This window comes from Cetorhinus maximus, chromosome 15 (genome assembly GCF_964194155.1).
Source record: "Cetorhinus maximus chromosome 15, sCetMax3.hap1.1, whole genome shotgun sequence".
In the NCBI taxonomy this organism is placed as follows: Eukaryota; Metazoa; Chordata; class Chondrichthyes; order Lamniformes; family Cetorhinidae; genus Cetorhinus; species Cetorhinus maximus.
In genome coordinates this window covers 5,528,061-5,548,983 of record NC_135893.1, presented here as the reverse complement: position 1 = coordinate 5,548,983, position 20,923 = coordinate 5,528,061, and the positions used below count along the sequence as shown (strand labels likewise).

At 39.9% G+C, this 20,923-nt stretch overlaps 1 protein-coding gene across 1 annotated transcript in view; it reads left to right on the top strand.

Moving 5' to 3' along the window:
- pex14 (peroxisomal biogenesis factor 14) overlaps window positions 1-20,923 on the top strand; it is a 194,602-nt gene that overhangs the window by 20,466 nt on the left and 153,213 nt on the right. The window contains exon 2 of the mRNA XM_078557755.1: window positions 2,491-2,538. Coding sequence (XP_078413881.1) covers window positions 2,491-2,538 — 48 coding nt within the window. The remainder of the gene's footprint in view (window positions 1-2,490; window positions 2,539-20,923) is intronic.

Sequence of the window (20,923 nt, the reverse complement as noted above, 5' to 3'; positions counted from 1 at the left end):
ATAATGTATTACAGTTTGAAGGCCTAACATATTCTTTTCCAGTTTCTGTGTGAACTAATTTATTGAAGGAACTAACCAGGGTAAAATAAGTAGGTCAAAACCTTCGTTAAAATAGTGAACAGAGATTTGGTAAACTTCCATGCTATAATTCATAGAAGCACACACGAAGGTCATTGGGCCCATTGTGCCTGTGCTGGCTCTTTGAAAGCGTAGTCACGTTTAGTCCCACATCTCTGTATTTTATCTGTAATCCTGTCAGTTCCTCCTCCTCCTCATGTACTTATCCAGCTCCTTTTTAAAATTATTTATAGAAGCAACTCCTGTCAACTTTTCGGGTAGAATATTCCAGATCCTGATGAATCTCAACGAAAATTTCAAGGCTTTTAAATTTCAGATGTAAACTATAATATTGCCATGTCAGTCATTGCTTGATTATTTTTAAATGTTGATGGTATTTCAAATCCTGTAACCATTTTTTTCTCTCACGGGATGTTGCTGGCTAGGCCAACTTTTTGTTGCCCCTCGCTAATTGTCCTTAAAAGTAGTGCTGAGCTGACTTCTTGAACCACTGCAATCCATCTGGTGCAGGGCTGCCTAGTTTTATTCCTTTTCAACTTTTCTGTAGCAATTTGGTACAACTGAGTGATTTACTGGCCCATTTCAAAGGGCACTTAAGAGACAGCCACATTGCTGTGTGTCTGGAGCCACATTGAGGCCAGAACAGGCACGAACAGCAGGTTTGCTTCCCTGAAGGGCATTAGTGAACCAGGTGGGTTTTTACAATAATCCAATAGTTACATGGTCACCATTCCAGATTTTATTAATGAATTGAATTTAAATTCCACCAACTTGTGTGGTGGGGTTTGAACCCCTGTCGCCAGAATGAGAGTCTGGGCCTGAGCTTTGGGATTACTGATCCAGTAAAATTACCAGTATGCCACTGGTTCCACTGTAAAAATTGTATTGTTAAATAATATATCTGGAAACCATTACTTTCCTGACTGCACTGAGAACTGCAGATCAAAAAATGCCACGCCCCTGCAGCATTGCGAAATGAGAAAAGAGCTGTATTTTATATTTTAAAATATTTACAATGTGTGTCCACCAGAAAAATGGACCAACCTATCTTGGTTTGCTTTAAGAACCGCTGGTTGCAGTCTGGGGGTGGTGGGGAGGGGAGAGAAAGGAGACAAGATGGAGGAAATTTACACGTAATACGTTGCTTACAGGCAGCTCTGCCAAGCGTTTTAAAACTAAAACACGCAGAACAAGTGCATTGTAAGGCTGTAATTAGTGCTTGCAGTTCTGATGATTAACCCATGTGAACGAAGATCGAGCAGCCTTTGAACGTTAGACTTTGATATTGAATAGCTCCTTTAAAATCAAACCTGGCACCAGCAAATAACATGAGATGCTTGTATGCTATTTTTGTTTTGTGTGGCAATTTAAGAAGAATGCCATTTTTCTTTAAAGTAGAGTAGTGGGGTAATGTGGAGAGACTTGCAAATTGCACTTGACCAATGCTCACTATGCTTGTCTACAGAGCTGGTGCTGCTGAATAGGAAAAGTTTAACCATAATCTGTTCTCCACTTTCCCCCCACACCCTTCCTTGTGCCCCGATCTGAAAAGGCAAAAAGACAAAAGGAAAATAATGCACGCTCTAGTTTTCCTAGCACCTATTCATTTCCATATTAAGACATGAAACTCTTATTTAAAATAAATAATGTGAAGCCTCTTGGAATTGCCATTAAAGTAGAATTAACGCACATTTGGTATCAAAATCATAGAACTCAACATGTTTATCCTTACTGTGTCTGGGTAATGTAGGGACAAGTTCTCTCTTGTATTTGGCTCACACTTTGGTGTTGGAATGGTTGGTGATGTCACGAGGCCATGTGCAAGAATGCTTATTCCCCTGTTATTTCTCCCTTCAGTAAGTTTGATTTATTGCCATAGCTGATAAAATATAGTGGACCTTGGTGTAGAGTTGAAACTGCCGTGGGTAGTTCAATATGATAAATATGTCAGTGGTCTCATGCGCTATGCCACAGAGTGGCAAAGTTCAAACTTGCAACAGATCCCTTTACTGAATTCGCAGATGTAGCTGGGTTGTCTTGAAGGAAGCGCTGAAGAATTTCCACCTGAAAAGGGAAGACAAGTGAAAAGATGAGTCAGCTTAGGCAGGTTCTTGTACATCTTGCAAATAGAATTACAGATCGATTGACACGGGCAGACTTCTAGCAATAGTAGAGGACCTCAACGTTGGGGCATAGGCAGAAATTGGCACTGCTGAGAAGAATATGGAATTTCTATACAAGCAGAAAGATTCCTAGCTATAAAATGCTTGATTTTTCATCAAACATTTTGTAATTTTCCTGGCCCCTCAGTATTACATTTCTCATTGTACTGAATAATTTTAGTTTGATGTAGTTCAGTTTACAAAGCACCCAGTAGATGATGCTCTAACTTAATATTTGTTCTGTTCACAGTCAGATTCTCCTCCAGGGAGGGAGGATGCTGTGCCAAGGGAACAGCTGGTAAGTCATCAAACATTCTTGAAACTGTGTTTATGGAAACTTTTCATGACAATAGCCTACTCATAAACATAATGTATTAAATGAGAAATTACTTTCTCAACAATTCCGTAGAACCTCGAGCCTTTGTTTACCTTGTGCCAATCTAGGGAAAATCCTGTTATGCAGCGGCAGGGGACTGTAGCAGAAAGGTGCTGGTTTACCCAAAAGAAAAGCTTTCCTGACATTAAAACACCACCAAATATTGTATGTGGGAGACATGCTTAGGATGCCTTCACCGTTGCTGCCAGCAGCAACCCTTACTTAACTATTAGAGCTATAACACAAATACCAAAATCTTTCAATTCTCCTCAGAGGGTTGGAGAATTGCAAATGTTACACCCTTGTTCAAAAAAGGGTATAAGAATAAACCCAGCAACTGCAGGCCGGTGAGTTTAACCTTGGCGGCGGGAAGGCTTTTAGCAACAATAATCCAGGACAAAATTATCTGTCACTTGGACATATGGGTTAATTAAGGAAAATCAGCACAAACTTGTTAAAGGCAAATCATGTTTAACCAACTTGATGAGGTAACAAAGAGGGGTTGATGAGGGTAATGTGCTTGATGTGTATAAATGGACTTCCAAAAGGCATTGACAAAGTGCCACATAATAAGCTTGTCAGTAAAGTTGAAGTTGATGGAATAAATGCAACAGTAGCAGCATGAATACAAAGTTGTCGCAGTGACAGGAAACAGTAATAATAAACGGTTTTTCGAACTGGAGGAAGGTTTGTAGTGGAGTTGCTCAGGGGTCAGTATGAGAACTCCTGCTTTCTTTGATGCATTTATACTTAGACTTGGGCATGCAAGGCACAATTTCAAAATTTGCAGATGACACAAAACTTGGAAGTATTGTGAACTATGAGAAAGATTGGCGATCGACTTCAAGAGGACAAAGGGTGGCAGAAGAAATTTAATGCAGTGAAGTGTGAAGGCTAATATTGCATTTGTAGGGCATTGAGTTGCGGGAAGAAGGGGGAAGGATGTTTGGAGCAGGCCAGGGTTAAATGGCAAGTTGTAGAGATGAGGGAAGTTTTCCTTTGTTAACTTATGGGAGAAGAAGGAGCATTTTGTTTTCAGAAATGTACGAATATAAACTTTAGGAACAAGGAACGTTAGGTTGGATGAATTATATACTTTCTATGCAGAAAGTGTACCTCTTGTCTTAATTGGAATGTTTAATTTTAAGCAATGATACACCAGAAGTCCACACCAGCAAAATTCGTTGCTTTGCTGTTTCTGAAGGAAACCATGCCCTCAGCACCAAGCTGCATTCCACTCTTGACAACAAATTTGCAGACAGGGATGTTTGGTGGAAGTGAGCACATTTAATGGGCTGAATGGCCTTTTCTCTCCCTGCTACTCCTTGTGTTTTAACTTTAACTCTCAATACCTCTGTTCTTCTCTTTAGCTCTGAAGAACAGTCATATGGACTCAACATTAACTGTTTCCCTGTTCACAGATGTGTCCAGACCTGCTGAGTTTTTCCGACATTTTCTGTTTTAATTTCAGATTTCCAGCATCCGGAGTATTTTGCTTTTACCTCTGTTTTGCTGCTGCGGAGCCTCTCATTTACTGTACCTAATGCTTATTATGCAGTCTTTCAATCTTACATATCCATGGAAGTAATCAGAAGTTAACTCTGAGACAGAGTAGCTATTCCCATGAACCATTTAGCGTCCCTTGAAATACTGTGACATTTTCTAGAACACATCAAGGGGGTCTTTAAATCAAAAAGGCATAAGGGGTCTGTCTGTTATAGTTGTTCACAATCTTTGCTGTAGGGATTTCATAGTTTACATAGAAACTAGGAGGAGGAGTAGGCCGTTCGGCCCTTCGAGCCTGCTCCGCCATTCAATATGATCATGGCTGGTTCTCTATCTCAACACCGTACTCCCGCGCTCTCCCCATACCCCTTGATGCCCCTAATATCCACAAAATTATCCATTTCTTTCTTGAATGTACTGAGTGACCCAGCCTCCACACCCTTCTGTGGTAGAGAATTCCACGGGTTGACCACCCTCTGTGCGAAGAAATTTTTCCTCATCTCAGTCCTAAGTGGCCTGCCCCATATCCTGAGACTGTGGCTCCTGGTCCTAGACTCCCCAACCAGAGGAAACATCCTCCCTGCATCTAGCCTGTCTAGACCTGTTAGAATTTTATATGTTTCAATCAGATCCCCTCTCATTCTTCTGAACTCTAGTGAATACACGTCCAGTCGAACCAATCTCTCATCATACGACAGTCCAGCCATCCCTGGTATCAGCCTAGTGAACTTTCGCTGCACTCCCTCTATGGCAAGTATATCCTTTCTTAGGTAGGGAGAACAAAACTGCACACAATACTCCAGGTGTGGTCTCACCAAGGCCCTGTACAACTGTAGTAAGACAACCCTACTTCTGAACTCAAATCCTCTTGCAATGAAGGCCAACATACCATTTGCCTTCCTAATTGCTTGCTGCACCTGCCTGTTTACTTCCATTGACTGGTGTACAAGGACATCCAGATCCCTTTGTAGATCCACATTTCCCAATATATCACCATTTAAATAATACTCTGCCTTTCTGTTTTTCACACCGAAGCGTATAACTTCACATTTATCCACGTTATACTGCATCTGCCTTGTGTTTCCCCACACACACAACTTGTCTAAATCACCCTGAAGCCTCCTTGCATTCTCCTCACAACTCTCAACCCTGCCCAGTTTTGTGTTGTCAGCAAACTTGGAAATATTGCATTTGGTTTCCTCATCCAAGTCATTTATATATATATATATATATATATATCATGAATAGCTGGGGCCCAAGCACTGATCCCTGCGGTACCCCACTAGTCACTGCCTGCCATCCAGAAAAACACCCATTTATCCCCACTCTCTGTTTCCGGCCTGTGAACCAATTCTCAATTCATGCCAGTATATTACCCCCGACCCCGTGTGCTTTAATTTTGCCCACTAGCTCCTTAGGTACATTCTTTATGCTTCATATCTCACAGGTGAGCTCTCTAATTTGATTATTTTTCTGAGAAAGGATGGAGCAACTAAAGTTTGTTTTAAGCTTTAGAGTAGTTCAATTCAGGACTTCTCTGATGCTGACCCACATGCCTCAACATCATGCAAACAATAGAAAGCGTCAAACGTCACACTCAGGAGAGGGAAAAGAGAAGTAGAAGGTAAAACCATCGACTTGGGGACTAGTATGTATTTGACTGATACGTTGAAACAACAGGAGCTAGTTCATGATTATATTTCTCATGTGGCCAGTTGTCAATCTTTAGATTGGAGATTTTTTTTCTGCAGGAAATGATAGTTTTTTTTTGGTAAGAGGTGGGTACAAATTAACTGTAACTACTTTTGTATGCTTTTTAATAATTTGTAATAGTGAGGCATTGGTGGAAACCAAAAGATTTGCCTGGCAACCCTCCTGATTGGCGTGTATCACCAAGGAAAAAGGCACCTTCTGAAAGAGAAACAGTAAGAAAACTGATTTGGCAGTTGAATAAGTGGCTTTATTTGCAATATTGTAGTTAATTTTATGAATCGATTAATGTACAGTATAAATTTACTTCAGGCAGTTTGTACAGGACACCCTCAGATCCTGTTTATCCAACTATTGTTCTGGGTTTTTTTTGTGTCACACCCTCCTTATGCTGAGAACTAAATGACTGAACATCAATAGCCCATGTTATAACATGGGTCTGCCTGAATTGAAAATGTGATAATTTATATTGCATTTACATAGCCAGTCCACCACTGATAGTAACCCTGCAGTGAGAATGTGTTGACACACACCCACCAAAAAGAAGCAGTTTTTTTCGCGATCCTGACAACGGCAGTTTATTTGATGGCTGCATGAATCCACAGTGGTGGAGATGGCAACTGTTTTGGTTGCTCTTTGAGAGACTGAAGTACCCATGCCTCCCTCAGACAGAGCAATGAAGTGACTATTCTGTCACTGACCTACACAAGCTCTCCTCAACCACTGGGGAATGCAGCAGTCCCTAGGAAATAATCAGTTTAAAGGAGTATAAAACAGCTGTTCATACTTTAGCTTGGATACCTGCCGTTTCTTTAATGTGGATCTGGGTGTAGGTGCAGTGAGCCCCATTAATAAACAGGTTTACAGCAATGGGGGCCATGTTCAGTAATACAGATTATTAATGCAGTACCCTGTTGAGGAGACCCTGCATGATTATTGCAAAACAATTGTCACATGATAGTTGAGTGAGCATGTTTACTAGGGCTGACAGACTGATTAACAACTAAACTGTCATGCTTTTGGCAATCATACCGAAAGTCAGCTATTTGAGAGCTCCTTGCTCAAAGAAAGACTTGGGTATAGGCAGCACCTCTGATGCAGCAGAGGATGAGACAGAGGAGAGAAATAGCAAATAACTCTATGTACTTAAAAAAACACACACACACAGGAAGGAAAAGAAACAACTGTGTCATGTAAGCACATGTTAAGTTATGTAAAGATGTGTTAGTTAGAGGATTCTATCATTTGAAGGATATATCTGATTTTCTTCAGCTGTGACTTGGAATGCTGAAAGACTTGTTGCCTTTTACATACCAGAAGAAGGAACAGTGCAGGGTGGATGGAGAAGATCCAGGACAGGATGGAGGTCTTACAAAGGGAGTTTGAGCAGTTATTTGTTAGATTAAAAAAGCAAAGTGTCCCGGTTTGTAATTTCAGAATTTCTCCCAGTACCATATGCAAAGCCAATCAGTAACAGATTAGACATCAGCACATGGCTTAATGGATGATATGGAAAGGAAGGAAGACATTGGGAAATGTCCCCTCTTTTCCTCATGCTTGGTGTCCACCATATTTTAGTTCTCATTATAAAGTGCTCTGAGACAGCTTCCTACAGGTGATGAATGCAAGCAGAGGCACTATAGATGCAATAGGTTCCAGCTAAACAGCAGCAGTGTCCTAGCAGAGATGGTTAAAAAAAAGAGCAGTAGGGGATGATTTGAACTAGTAATGTGGAGAGGGGGCATGGAAGGATATATCTTAGGAAAGTTAGGAGAGAGAATAAGGAAAAAGCACTGGGAAAAGAGTATTGAAGTATATGAAAGTATCAGATTTGCAGTGCTTATATACGTGTGCAAAACTTTAGAAATGAAATTAGCACCTAAAAGCATCAATTTGAATGGAGGTCCATGATGATGTTGATTTGATGGAAATTTGGTTTGAACCAGAGCAACACTGGGAAGTAAATAATCCCAGCTATTAAATTGTCAGAAGATGGAGAAAGGAAAGGGAGGAGACTAGTCTCATTAATTAAAGACACAAGTACAGCCATAGAAAGGGCAGGTTTTATTGATGACGGTGCTCAGTGGAGTAGAGTTAAGACGTAGTAAGAGATCTGTTACAGTACTGCGAATACATTATAGATCATAGAATGATGTGAAAGAAATCAAGCATGAGGTCAATGGCAACTTAGGATTTCAGTGGTACAGTTGCAATTATAGGAAAGAACACTGGGATAAGGCAAAGGTTTTCCAAAATGTGGAGGGGGCATTTGTGTGCATTGAAGACTGTTTCCTTAACAGTGTGTTGTCAGTGCAGCAAGGAAAGATGCAGCTTTTTATTTGAAATCAAATCCAAAATAATGCAGATGCAGGACATCTGTACAAATGCCGAAAATACTGGAACAATTCAGCAGGTGTGTAGGCATCTGTGGACAGAACAGAAAAGTTAATGTTTCAGATATAGACCCTTCCTCAGAATAGAAGACATTACAAATAAACAGCATTTAAAAAAAAACAGAACATGATTGTAGGTTGGGGTTGGGTGGGGGTGGGCGGGAGGTGGTGAAGAAAAAAGCCCAAAAACACTAACGTGAGAAAAGAAATGAAATGAGATGTAAATTGCTTAAGTAAAAAACAGGAAATAGTTAAATGGCAGAAGTAATATAAGCATGAGACATTTCTTCTTTTGACTTGTTCTGTTGCTTTTTAAACAATTTTTGTCTGTAATATCTTCTGGCTGTGACAAATAACCTGAAATGTTAACTTGGAGTGCACACACAAGAGGGGATGCTGTGCTTCCTCTAGTTCTGGATGGCAAAGCAGAGTGAGTGAGTGACCTGAAGGTGGGGGAATGCTTGGGAAATAGTGACCTTAACCTAATTAGATTCACGTTGAAAACAAAGAGAAAGAGTCATCCGAGTAATTAACTTGGAAATTAGCTCATTTCAGTGGGGTGAAAGGGGATCACGCACAGAATAATTGGTTGGGAAAAATGTGGCGGATCAAACAACCAACCAGCAGTGGAGATATTTAGAGAGACAGATAAAGTTAAATACATTCCAACTAAGAGTAAAGGGTTATGTTAAAGAGCAGGGCTTCCAGGGGTAATGAGAAGCTTAATAGAGGTATATAATAAAGACAGGGGTGATAACACACAAGAAAACAATGAGAATTATAAAAGGTTTAGACAGCAAGAGATTCGGAAGGCTTAAGAGGGAAAGAAGATTGATCAACATAAAGGGGAATATCAATGGCTATCATATGGACCTAAAAAGTAAAAAGATCATGTAAGAAGAGTTGAGACCATTTAGAGGTGAAGAGGGCTATCCTGAGCTTGAAGAAATGGCAGAGATGGTTAATAAGCATGGTATTAGTTTTTACAGTGGAAGGTGAAAATGGAACTTTAGGAGTGCTTGAGGAGGAAATAGACAAAATATATCTGTCAGAATTGAAGGTATACTTCTAGGATGAAGTTAGTGAATAGAGAAAGGCAAGGATTAGTCAGAGACGGTTGATATGAATTTGTAAAGAGTTGGTCATGTTTGGATAAGTTAATTCAATTTTTGGACAACTTCAAGTGTAAAGATGAAGGGAATGTGATTTATGTGTATGGCTATTCAGAAGATGCAGTAAGGCTCACAGTTACCACTTTGAAGAATGAATGGGGAAGTTAGAAGAAACCTCTTTACATTCAGCGTTATTAGAACGTTGCATGCATTATCAGAAGTGACTACTGAGGCAGAGACCGTAACATTATTTAAAAAGGAATTGCAGATACATTTAAAAAGAACAAATATAAAGGATATTGGAAGCAGGGAAAAATGACTAGACTATTCAGCTCAAGTTGAAGAGCTTCTAATGGCATATACCTATTTGCCCTTGAGAAGGTCATGGTGAGCTGTCGCCTTGAACTGCTGCAGTCCTTATGGTGTAGGTATGCCCACAGTGCTGTTAGGGGGTTCCAGGATTTTGACCCAGCAACAGTGAAGGAACAGTGATATTTCCAAGTCAGGATGGTGAGTGCCTAGGAGGGGAACTTCCAGGTGGTGGTGTCCCTGTGTGTCTGCTTCCCTTGTCCTTCTAGATGGTAGCGGTTGTGGGTTTGGAAGGTGCTAAGGAGCTTTGGTGAGTTTATACAGTGTGTCTTGTAGATGGTACACATTGCTGCCACTCTGCATCGGTGGTGGAGGGAGTGAATGTTTGTGAATAGGGTGGCAATCAAGTGGGCTGATTTGTCTTGGATGGTGTTGAGCTTCTTGAGTGTTGGAGCTGCACTCATCCAGGCAAGTGTGAGTATTCCATCGCACTCTTGACTTGTGCCTTATCGATGGTGGACAGGCTTTGGGGATTCGGAAGGTGAGTTACTCGCCACAAGATTCCGAGCCCCTGACCCGCTCTTGTAGCCACAGTAATTATAAGGCTAGTCCAGTTCTGTTTCTGGTCAATGGTAACCCCCAGGATGTTGATAATGGGGGAATTCAGTGATGGTATTGCCACTGAATGTCAAGGGGCGATGGTTAGGTCCTCGCTTGTTGGAGATGGTCATTGCGTTGCATTTGTGTGAATGTTACTTGCCACTTGTCAGCCCAAACTTGGATATTGTGCAGGTCTTGCTGCGTTTGGACATGGACTGCTTCAGTATCTGAGGAGTCACGAATGGTGCTGATCACTGTGCAATCATCAGTGAACATCCTACTTCTGACATTATGATGGAAAGAAGGTCATTGATGAAGCAGCTGAAGATGGCTGGGCATAGCACAATACCCTGAGGAACTCCTGCAGTGATGTCCTGGAACTGAGATGATTGACATCCAACAACCACAACCATCTCCCTTTGTGCTAGGTATGATTTCAACCAGTGGAGAGTTTTCCCCCTGATTCCTATTGACTCCAGTTTTGTTACGGCCCCTTGATGCCACACGGTCAAACGCTGCCTTGACATCAAAAGCAGTCACTCTCACCTCTCCTCTGGAGTTCAGCTCTTTTGTCCATGTTTGAACCAAGGTTGTAATGAGGTCAGGAGTTTAATGGCCCTGGCGAAACCCAAACTGAGCATCAGTGAGCAAGTTATTGCTAAGCAAGTGCCGCCTGATAGCACTGTTGATGACCCCTTCCATTACTTTACTGATGATCAAGAGCAGACTGATGGGGTGATAATTGGCTGGGTTGAATTTGTCCTTTTTGTGTACAGGACATACCTGGGCAATTTTGCACATTGTCGGATAGATGCCAGTGTTGTAGCTGTACTAGAGCAGCTTGGTTAGGGGCGCAGCAGCAATATTACAGCTTTTAAAGAGTAAAAATAGAATCAAAAGGATCTTGGGTGTCCACCTTGACTTTACCTGGAAGGAAATTATATATTGCTTTGTAGAAAGTGATTCTATCAGTTTTATTTGGTAAAAATTGTTGGCCTTTGGCTATAAAACATTCTGTTGGTAGAAAGGAACTATTATGTTAGAATGGATGATCCAGATCATGATGGGCTGCTGAGATATCAAGTTATGAGTTTTTGTAGTTCAGCAAAAAGTTAATATTTTCTCATTTTTGGCTTGGCATCCAAATTGACCGGGGCTCAAATTTAAAGTAGGCACTCGAGCAGGGAGGGGAGGTTTGAAATTCTAGCTATGTTATTTAACACATTGAGCAAGTTGTCAGGAAAAAATGCACGAAAGGTGCTGAAATACAGCATGTGCAGCATATATTTGCTTTTCAGTGAATTTAACCTCCCATGCACTGCTTTGTTTCTGTTCTACAGTGGCTGTGGTTGCAGGTCCATTCTCCTTCACAAAAAAATTATAACCATTAAGGGTAAATTTAAAATTTGCTATATATGAAATCCCAAAGTACCTGAATATTTTGTTTCAAGTACTATATCAGCAATCTGCACTGCGACTGTAGCATCTGTCACTGGAAAAGTTCTAGTTTATAAAATCTCGCAAAAAAAAATTGGTGCTAACTGAAACTTACGAAGCCAAGTTTAAACTTGTATGCTTCACAAATTAAAGAATTATTTTCGTAAATGCAGTGCAGCAGTAAATTCCAGGTAATCAACCCAACCCAGTTTTACTATTGCAAAATACTGCAAATGCTGGTAATCAGAAATGAAAACAGAAAATACTGAAGTTACTCAGTCTGTGGAGAGGAAATGGCCTTTCATCAGAATGCAATGACTTTATTATACAAGCTTTTCTTTTTATAAAAATGACTTAGTTGTGCAATCTTAAAACTCTTGCTTAAACCTAAACAGATTATTTGTTACTTTTTTGGTTTTCCTGGTTTTTAATCCTTGAATAAGAAGGTTTTCATAAAATTCAATGGATGAGAATGGCTGTAATTTGTGGTACTTTAGACCACTCTTTAAAAATTGTACAACCAAATTAGTGCACCTTCAAAGCTTAGCCATTTGAAAAACCTTTAAACCTGTTCTGATTTCCACATATTGAATTCTTATTTTAAAAAAGTAGTTTTTCTCCTACTTAACTCATTCCATGATAAGACCTGTTCTGGTAAGGAGACGAGTGACTAATTAATTATCTGTTCTACAATAATCATCAGGAAGTGAGAGATATTTGTCATGGGTGACTTGCTTGTCAATTGTAGATTCTTCCTCCTCCTTCACCTTGTGGGAGAAGTGACATGCCTTGACTGGCACCTGTCCTTCATGGCCTGGCTGGCATTTGGAACTGAGGTTGTGGGGAATTGTAGCCATGAATGTGAAACTTCCCACTGTCATACTGCAGTGCTCTGCACCATAAAGAGCCAATGTTTATATTTCTAGCCCTGATTTACAACTGAAGTTTGAAGAATAGAAAAAAAAAAAATTAAAGATTGTATTGTGAGGGTGCTTGACCAAATCAGTTCACTGAAGCAGTTTTGGGAAGTGACTTCCTATTAGGACACCCTATGAGCCACAGTGGCTTTAGCCTGAGATAACATAGTTAAGATGCTGCTTCCTATCACATATCTTATGAACCTGATTCTCAAAGCTCTTACTAAAGTATCATTCAACGTATGTCCTGCGTTTATCATGCTTTTCCAGAAGCATCTCAGAACAGATTTTTTTTGAAGTACAGTGCTTGTGGATTTATATGCAAATTTGAAGTAATTTATCATGTAAAAAGTTTCACAAAAGTTTCAGGATTCAGATGAAAGCCCGCCCAATTTAGTCCACTTTTGTTGGTGTTATTATTTGGCGGAGATTTGTTGGTTAGGACACAGAGAACTCACTACTCTTCCTTGCATAGAACTAATGGCCGTCAGAACTGTGGGAACAAGAAGATAGGGTCTAAGGTTAATTCTGATTAGAAGGATTGCACTAAGTAATTAAGGATCAGCTCTGAAGAAGAGTCATAAGGACTTGAAACGTTAACTCTGTTTCTCTCTCCACAGATGCTGCCAGACCTGTTGAGTTTTTCCAGCATTTTTTGGTTTTGTTGTAGAAAGATTGCACATCTGACTATGTAGCACACGTTTAGTACTGCAATTGAGTGCTGGTTTATTTACCTACTCAATTCCTGAAGGGGCTTGAACTCATGCCCTTCTGATTCTAGGATGAGAATGCTTCTCACTGAACCAAGCAAACAGTATCTGTAGATCTTTACTCTGGTCTGGGTGTAGAAATACAGGCATGGCAAGGAGATTCATTAGGAATGTATGACAGGAATCGATGCACTAAATTCATGACTGCAGAATTCAGGGCCAGTAAAGTGAATTTCATAAAACTAAAACTGCATTCATAAATTAGAATGTAGCCCATGCTTGTGTGTATGTATGCTAGATTTTGTGGTAATTTTCTACTCAGAATAACTTACAATGCACCATCTTCAGATTACCTAGAAGCTACAAGTAAATTCAATTTGATCTTTGTGTTGTAGTTTCATTATAGTGATGTAAAATCTATTCTGCTAGTAACTTTCTCAATCACTTAATAAATACTGTAGATTCTGGGAACGAGGCAGACTGCATAGTGTTCGTAACAGCATCAGTGATCGTACAGACTCAGCATAGTATCTTCCAATGTTTTAACATGCTATCTCCAAACCCTTACTGTGCTGTGTTTATTGCATTGGGATAGCAAGTTAATATCCTGGCTAAAATTACAATGTGCACGCACGCCTTAATTTTCCAGAGAGCAAATATACTAAACCTCGGGAGGTGCTAAGTAATGGCAAGGTACTTCTCCACAAGGAAAGGCGACTGAGTCAATCTCATCTCTCAACTGTGTGTCCAAGTGGCTGGGTGCAGTAGTTGTTAAAGTTGTATGGTACGGTATGTAATGGCTGGCATTAGCCCAGTCTACTAACATAATATGACACATCTGTATTAAATGGCATCTGCCAAACTTAAGGCTCATTCCTCCACTGTATTTGGATCTGGTTGTAATCTTTTCTTCTCATCCAAGGTTCTAACTCTTGTATTAATCTTGATATCACCTGTGAAGTCGCGAACTGTTTCTCCGCTCCTCCACTTCCCCAAATGCCTTCATCCAAATTCTTAATAAGATTGTGAAGACCAACGACTCTAACACCAGTTACCAGAGAACAGCAATGGCAACTGGTCTCCATCCATAATCACTACCATTAACAATAACCCTCTGCCTGTGAAAATACATCTAATTCATTATCCAACCCAAATTCAGCCTCCAGTCCCATAGGACTTTAGGGAAGGAAATCTGCCGTCCTTACCTGGTCAGGACTTGTGGTTGACTCTTAAATGTCCTCCGAACTAGGGCAACTAGGGATAGGTAATAAATGCTGGCCTGGCCAGCGACACCCACATCCCATGAACGAATAAAAAAGGGATAAAATATTGTGTGGTACCTTCTCCAAATCTTCCTCAAAACCAAAGTATATAATGCCTACTGGTATACCTTCATCCGTGAAACTAATAACTTCCTCAAAAAATTTTGTAAATGGCCAACCAGAAGCTATGTTCAGAGCCTCTGATGACTATTTCTCTGTCCATGTGGCCATACAGTATATCTTTACTGATCCATTCCAGCAACTTGCCTATAACCAAATTCAAACGAATGGACCTGTTATTTCCCAGTTATAATCTGTTGTTCTTGTTGAATTGTCACAGCATGTGTCTCACTCCAGTCCACAAGAACAACCTCTGACATAGTGACTCAACAAATATATAAGCAAGGGGCTCACTGTGCACAGCATTCATTTATTTGAGCACTTTTGTGTCAAATGCCACCAGTACCAGAAGCACAATTTGTTTTGAGACCGCTTATTTTTTTCAAGCTTATATTTCTATTCATTTTGATACGTACAATTTTCGAGTCAACTACATATTGTAGTTAACAGTCATTGAGCATAGTCCTGTTAGAGTGAAGACTGATGAAAAGTAGCCATTTAAAACCTTTGCTATTTCCTTGAAGTTAATATAAATCTGCTTTAAAAAATCCTGCAGTGAGCCCAAGCAGTCCTTCATTTTACTCTTGTAACTGAGGTTATCAACTATTTTTAAAGAATTTTTGCTGAACTTTGAAAACCGAGAACAGAAAGATGAAGTTAAGTAGGAAATATTGAAAAGACAGCTCAAACAATTTCTACAACATACTACTTCCAATTGGCTGACAATGTGGCAATGGATCTTCACTCTTCTGACAAGGTGTTAATTGATCCTGGATTACACATTTGTACAGTTACAAAAAGCTGATACAGGACTAGTGAAAGTTATCATCTCCCTTTCGTTTGATGCTGAATAGTATATTTATATGATAGATGAAAAGTAGTGAGCATTCTATTCGACACAGCACAAAGATTGCAGTTACTGTGAGCTATATCATTTAGCAATTTTTTAGTCCTGAAGTACCTGTCAGTCAAAGGATGCTCCATAAATTATTCTTAGAAGAAAATCACAGAATGATGATGGAGCTGATGGCTGAATAGTACGTTTAAACAGATCAACAAGTGTGGAGCTAACCACCCAGTTTAGAGTGACACTTCTCTACCCTGAGTTGATGTTGGATTTGGCAAAATTTCTAATTCAATTTGGCATCTGGCTCACGCCCCCAGAAATTGTCCAGTTTTGAATGTTGTATGCAAGGCATGTGGCACCAGAGGACCCTGGGAGCGTCAATACTGAAGGTAACGGCTGGAACAAGTGGCTCAACATCGTGAGAAGGCACAGAGATGCCAGATAGGTAGAGCACACAACAACCAAGAGCACATACCAAACAGTGTCAAAATAAGATCCATGGAATGTGTAGCCGAGCTACATGTCAGATGATGGGGATAACCAGATTATTTAAACTCAAAGTGAGCAGACATTCAGCACAGTGAAATCAACGAATGTATTGGCACATGGTACCAACAGAAGCCTTTGCCAACATCCAAATATGTCCACAGGTACAGGGCCAGCATAACTTACATGCAAAACTGGATACTGGTGCAGGTACAAACGCCCTTCCACTTCGCACACTGAAATGTATGTATCCACAGAGGTAGCAAGTGATGATTCAACCAGCCACCGTTAAATTCACCATGTACAATGGCTCAGAGATTCCGTTCCTGGGATCCATTACATTTAAGTGTTGCTGCAACAACTCAGCTTGGTCACCCCAGACATTTTATGTTGTGGACACCACGGATCCAGTGATCATAGGCCTACTGATGTGGTGCAGGGACATGTCCTTGGTATTATCAATACCATGATGAGGACCACAGGGCGTGCCATTGGAAACCCTGTGCTTACACTGAGGGAAGAGCACCTAGCTCCACAACGCAGATCATCAGCTGACAGGATGTGCGGCCCAGTTTGAACTGAATGTATACCTAATCCGAATTTGCAAAGCTCACCGTACTGCGGAGCCAATGTGGAATTACTATTCAGCAGACAAGTGTGGACAACCCTCCCCAGTCACCACTCATCTATACTCCCAGCGGTCCAAGATGTATTAAATGAAAAACAGGGGAAGATAAAAGATGCCAAATCATAACAATACCACAACCAGAAACGCATAGTAGTCCCATTGCGGACAGAACACTGTCCAAGATGCAACACAAACACAGCACCCTTATACACCATTCTGAAAACTTATAGCAGCCTCCAACCAAGATCACCGTAACTAAGTCTGGACAGATAAACAAACCGCCAATACGTTTTAGAGACTTCTAAATTTATTGCTTTCTATAAGGATATATTCAGACACAATGTTATTTACATTTGCTTTCATGTAAATAGCTTGATTCTTTAAGGGTAAGCCTTTAGTTTAGACAAAAGGGGGATGTTGTGATATGATATACATGTACTCTTAAGGGTGTGTATATTAAATTGCTGTCAATCACTACCACTGAGACAGGATGTGATGTTGTAACCCCATGACCCTGAACTCAGTATACAGGAGCGGCTTATGGAATAAAAGCAAAATACTGCAGTTGCTGGAAATCTGAAATAAAAACAAAATGTTGGCAAAACTCAGCAGGTCTAGCAGCGGAGAGAGAAACAGAGTTAACGTTTCGAGTCCAATATGATGATTCTTCGGAACCCACTGCTGTTCTGAAGAAGAGCCATATTGGACTCAAAAGTGTTAACTCTGTTTCTCTCTTCAATGATGCTGCTAAACCTGCTGAGTTTTTCTTGCATTTTCTATTTTTATAGCAGCTTGTAGAAGTCAGATGTGTATGCTCATCCTTCCTGTTAACATTGCCTGCACATAGTCTTATCTTCAAATAAAGAACCCAGATTATTGCTTACCAATCCTTGTCGTATGATTGGTATATTTACATTGAATAGAAGAATGTCACAAATAGTACACCCAGAACTGGACAATGTTTTGTACAAATTTATCATCGCTCCTGTACTCAAAGTCCCTATCATTAAAAAAATGATGTTAAACCTTTATTAAATTAACTATCTGCATTTATATTTTCCAGCTATTATGTATTTGAAACTCTAGAACTTTGTATTCATCATAATTTTCACTATTTTTCCATTGAGTTTATATTCTCATTTTGTTCTTTCCTCCCAAAATATTCTACTTCACACTACCCACTTTCAATTGGATCTGCTACCTGTCTGCCCTTTCTGCTAACCTGCCAATCTTCCTGAAGCCCTTTACAGTCTTCCTCACTGTTTGACAAGCCTTCTACTTGTGTCTTGTTGGCAAATGGTGAGATAAAGCTCATCAAATCATTACATGTATACTGATAACAGAAGTGGGTCCAGCACTGATCCCTGTGGTACAATACTTGATCAATCCAAGCAATATTCATTTGTCTTTTCCTTTGCTTTCCGTCCTCCTACGACTTTTCTATCCATGTTATATTTCCTTTTAACCATATACCCATATTTTCTTAATAAGTCTCTTCTGAGCTATCTTATTGAGTGCCTTCTGAAAATCCATGTATGGTACTACTGCACTTCCCTTATCTATCCATTCGCTCACTTCAAAATACTGTATTAAATTTGTCAAATACAACTTGACTTTGTCAAATCTGTGTTGACTGTCCTTTATTTAATCCATGCTCACTAATGTTATTTTGAATTATGAATTTTAAGGGTGTTCCCCCATTTGACTAACCAATCAAAGCTTAACCAAGTCATCTTTCTCTCCCATTTTAGAATAAAATTGTCACATTGGCTGTTCTCACAGTTTTCATGACTGAAGATTATAAGTATTAGATATTTGTAAGGCCCTCTATTGCCTCCCTACAGTTGAGAATGCATGCACCATTAGGAGCTGGTAATGTGCCAATTTGAATTCTGCTATTTTCTTAAGAACCAATTCCTTTTCCATAGTCATCATTTCTAGTGCATCTACATACCCAATTTCATTCACATTTGTATGTGAGGTGCTTTGCATTCCTTCAGCGACTGGGACCACCGCTGGTACTACTGGTCTGTCTGTACTGTAGAGTCTCTTATAGATTCCTGATGGTTACTGAAATAGGCTCCACTGTTTATTTTTAAAATGTACAAAATACCTGAAAAGGCAGAATGAACAGCATTCTACTGCTGCTGATGCCACTTAATTTTTATTGCGTTTTTAGCGAGCTAGCACAGCCCAGTTATATAATTTCGACAGCGCTAGCTTGTACAGGTTCCCCAGCATTGGAAAGGATCCTTGGGCAGCACAATATACCAGCCTCTGTTCACTAGTTCAGGTAGGTCTGAGGAAACAGCTGCACTGAGGGTGAGTTGACTTGACAGCTGTAAGAAGTAAATGGTTAGCTTTCAGTCCATGAATAGTTAGCAGATGCCAACTGCTGAGGATCATGGGCATCTACATCGCAGTCTAGATCACTGCAGGTTTCACCTCTCCCTTTGCTACATGACATCTCATGAAGTTGGAACCTGGGACCTAATAAGTGGTTGTAGCAATCTTGTTTTAGCTTTTTGGCGTTTTAGCTTTCTTAACTGGCAGACATAAAGATGCCTGGGCTTGCACGAGTTGGTGAGGCAAGTGCTATGTTACACTTTTAATGAGGTTGATGCAGGTGTAATTGTTTAAAACCCATGTCCTTTCATGTATGGGATCTTGATTCAAACCTAGTTTAGACTGACCTGGGTGAAATTGCTGTCCCGTTGGCCATTAGGGTCCATTGCACGAAAACTTGGACAATCTCAACGCAGTTTCTCGACAATGTGAGGCACTACACTAAAGTACCATTGGCTCTCATTTAGCCAAGCTGTAATGGTGACTAATGGGAGTAACTTTTCTGAGGTTAGGGTTAAAGCAGAGTGCTGGCAACCCTACCATATCAGTTCTGTGCTATTCCTGACCTGAGAACTGATACTAGGGAAATAAAGCGGAAAAATGCTAAATTCCCCAGTGCAGACTTTACCCAGATTGAGCACAACAGCCAAAAAAAAACCGCAACTGTTCATGTTGCTTTCTTCAATAAGCCTTGACAGCCACTGTACACTCTCGCTGCTCCATCAACTTGAGTTTCAGGGCGTAGGTATATGGTGTAGCCACTTCTGATTGAAGGCATAGCTCTGTCTCCCAGGAAAATTACTCCAGCTTACACATACTCTACTATTTGCAACCTAATTTCACTACAGTAATATGCCATAGTGTAGTGTTTTCCATTGGTTCCAATGTGTCATATTGCTGTTCTTCCCCTGCCATAGTATTTGAACCAAATGATCTTAAATAGACTTTTGCGTTGTATTTGTATGTATGCAGTCATCACAAAGATGTTTGTAGTGATAAATTGGTTAATTTGCTACTATTATAAACGTGTTTCGTTTTGCAAGCATTAATGATCTTGACTGACAAATACAGGGGCACACTCGCCAACGTTAAACCTATATTTCTGTTCACATTTTATTTTTTCCTTCAGTTAATACATTTCACAACTGTCTGACATCCTGTGAAAGGAATGAGTATGAAGCAGATGTGATTCAATAAGCACTTTAGAAAAATATTATCTGTAATTAACAGACCAAGGCAGCATTCAAAGGTAACATCATGAAATCAGAATGTAGTGCTGTACTGAGGGCTTCTGTATAATCCCAATTAGCTAGCAAAAGGATTATCTGGTAAATACATAACTTTATTTTGCACAAGTATTGTGAATTTAATAATTTCCCAGCATATAGTTTCAGTACTTAATTTTATGGTTTGTGTGGTATGCTGTAAAAATATTTTTATTAAAACTTAATAGACTATTGTGCCTTGGGTCTAATACACAAAAAAAATGGATAAACTAGCTACATTCTGAATTTGATCATGTAATGTGCATATTCTGGTAATAATAAAGTAAATGATAATGTGAATAAGAAATAAACCCTAAATAAGAAATCACATTTTTAGCCTAGATTAAGTGTTTGTCAGAAAATGAAGCTCTGTATTAAATCTTTATGAAATAAAAACTAATGCGTTTTTCTCCCTACGGATACAAAGTAAATGGTAAGTTTATAATAAGGTAATAGCTACTTGAGTTCACTAGTACAACTAGACTTTCAGGCATGAGGCTAGAGTTTGAATAGCTGTTTGAATTTTATGCCCTAATATGGGAGATGGGTTTAGTTTTGGCTGGGTTGCTAGACTGTGCTGTAGGGTTGAGGGGTAGGGTTGGGTGAGGGGATACGACGAAGCATGAGCAGAACCAAGCCAGTTGTTAAGCACGTTGATC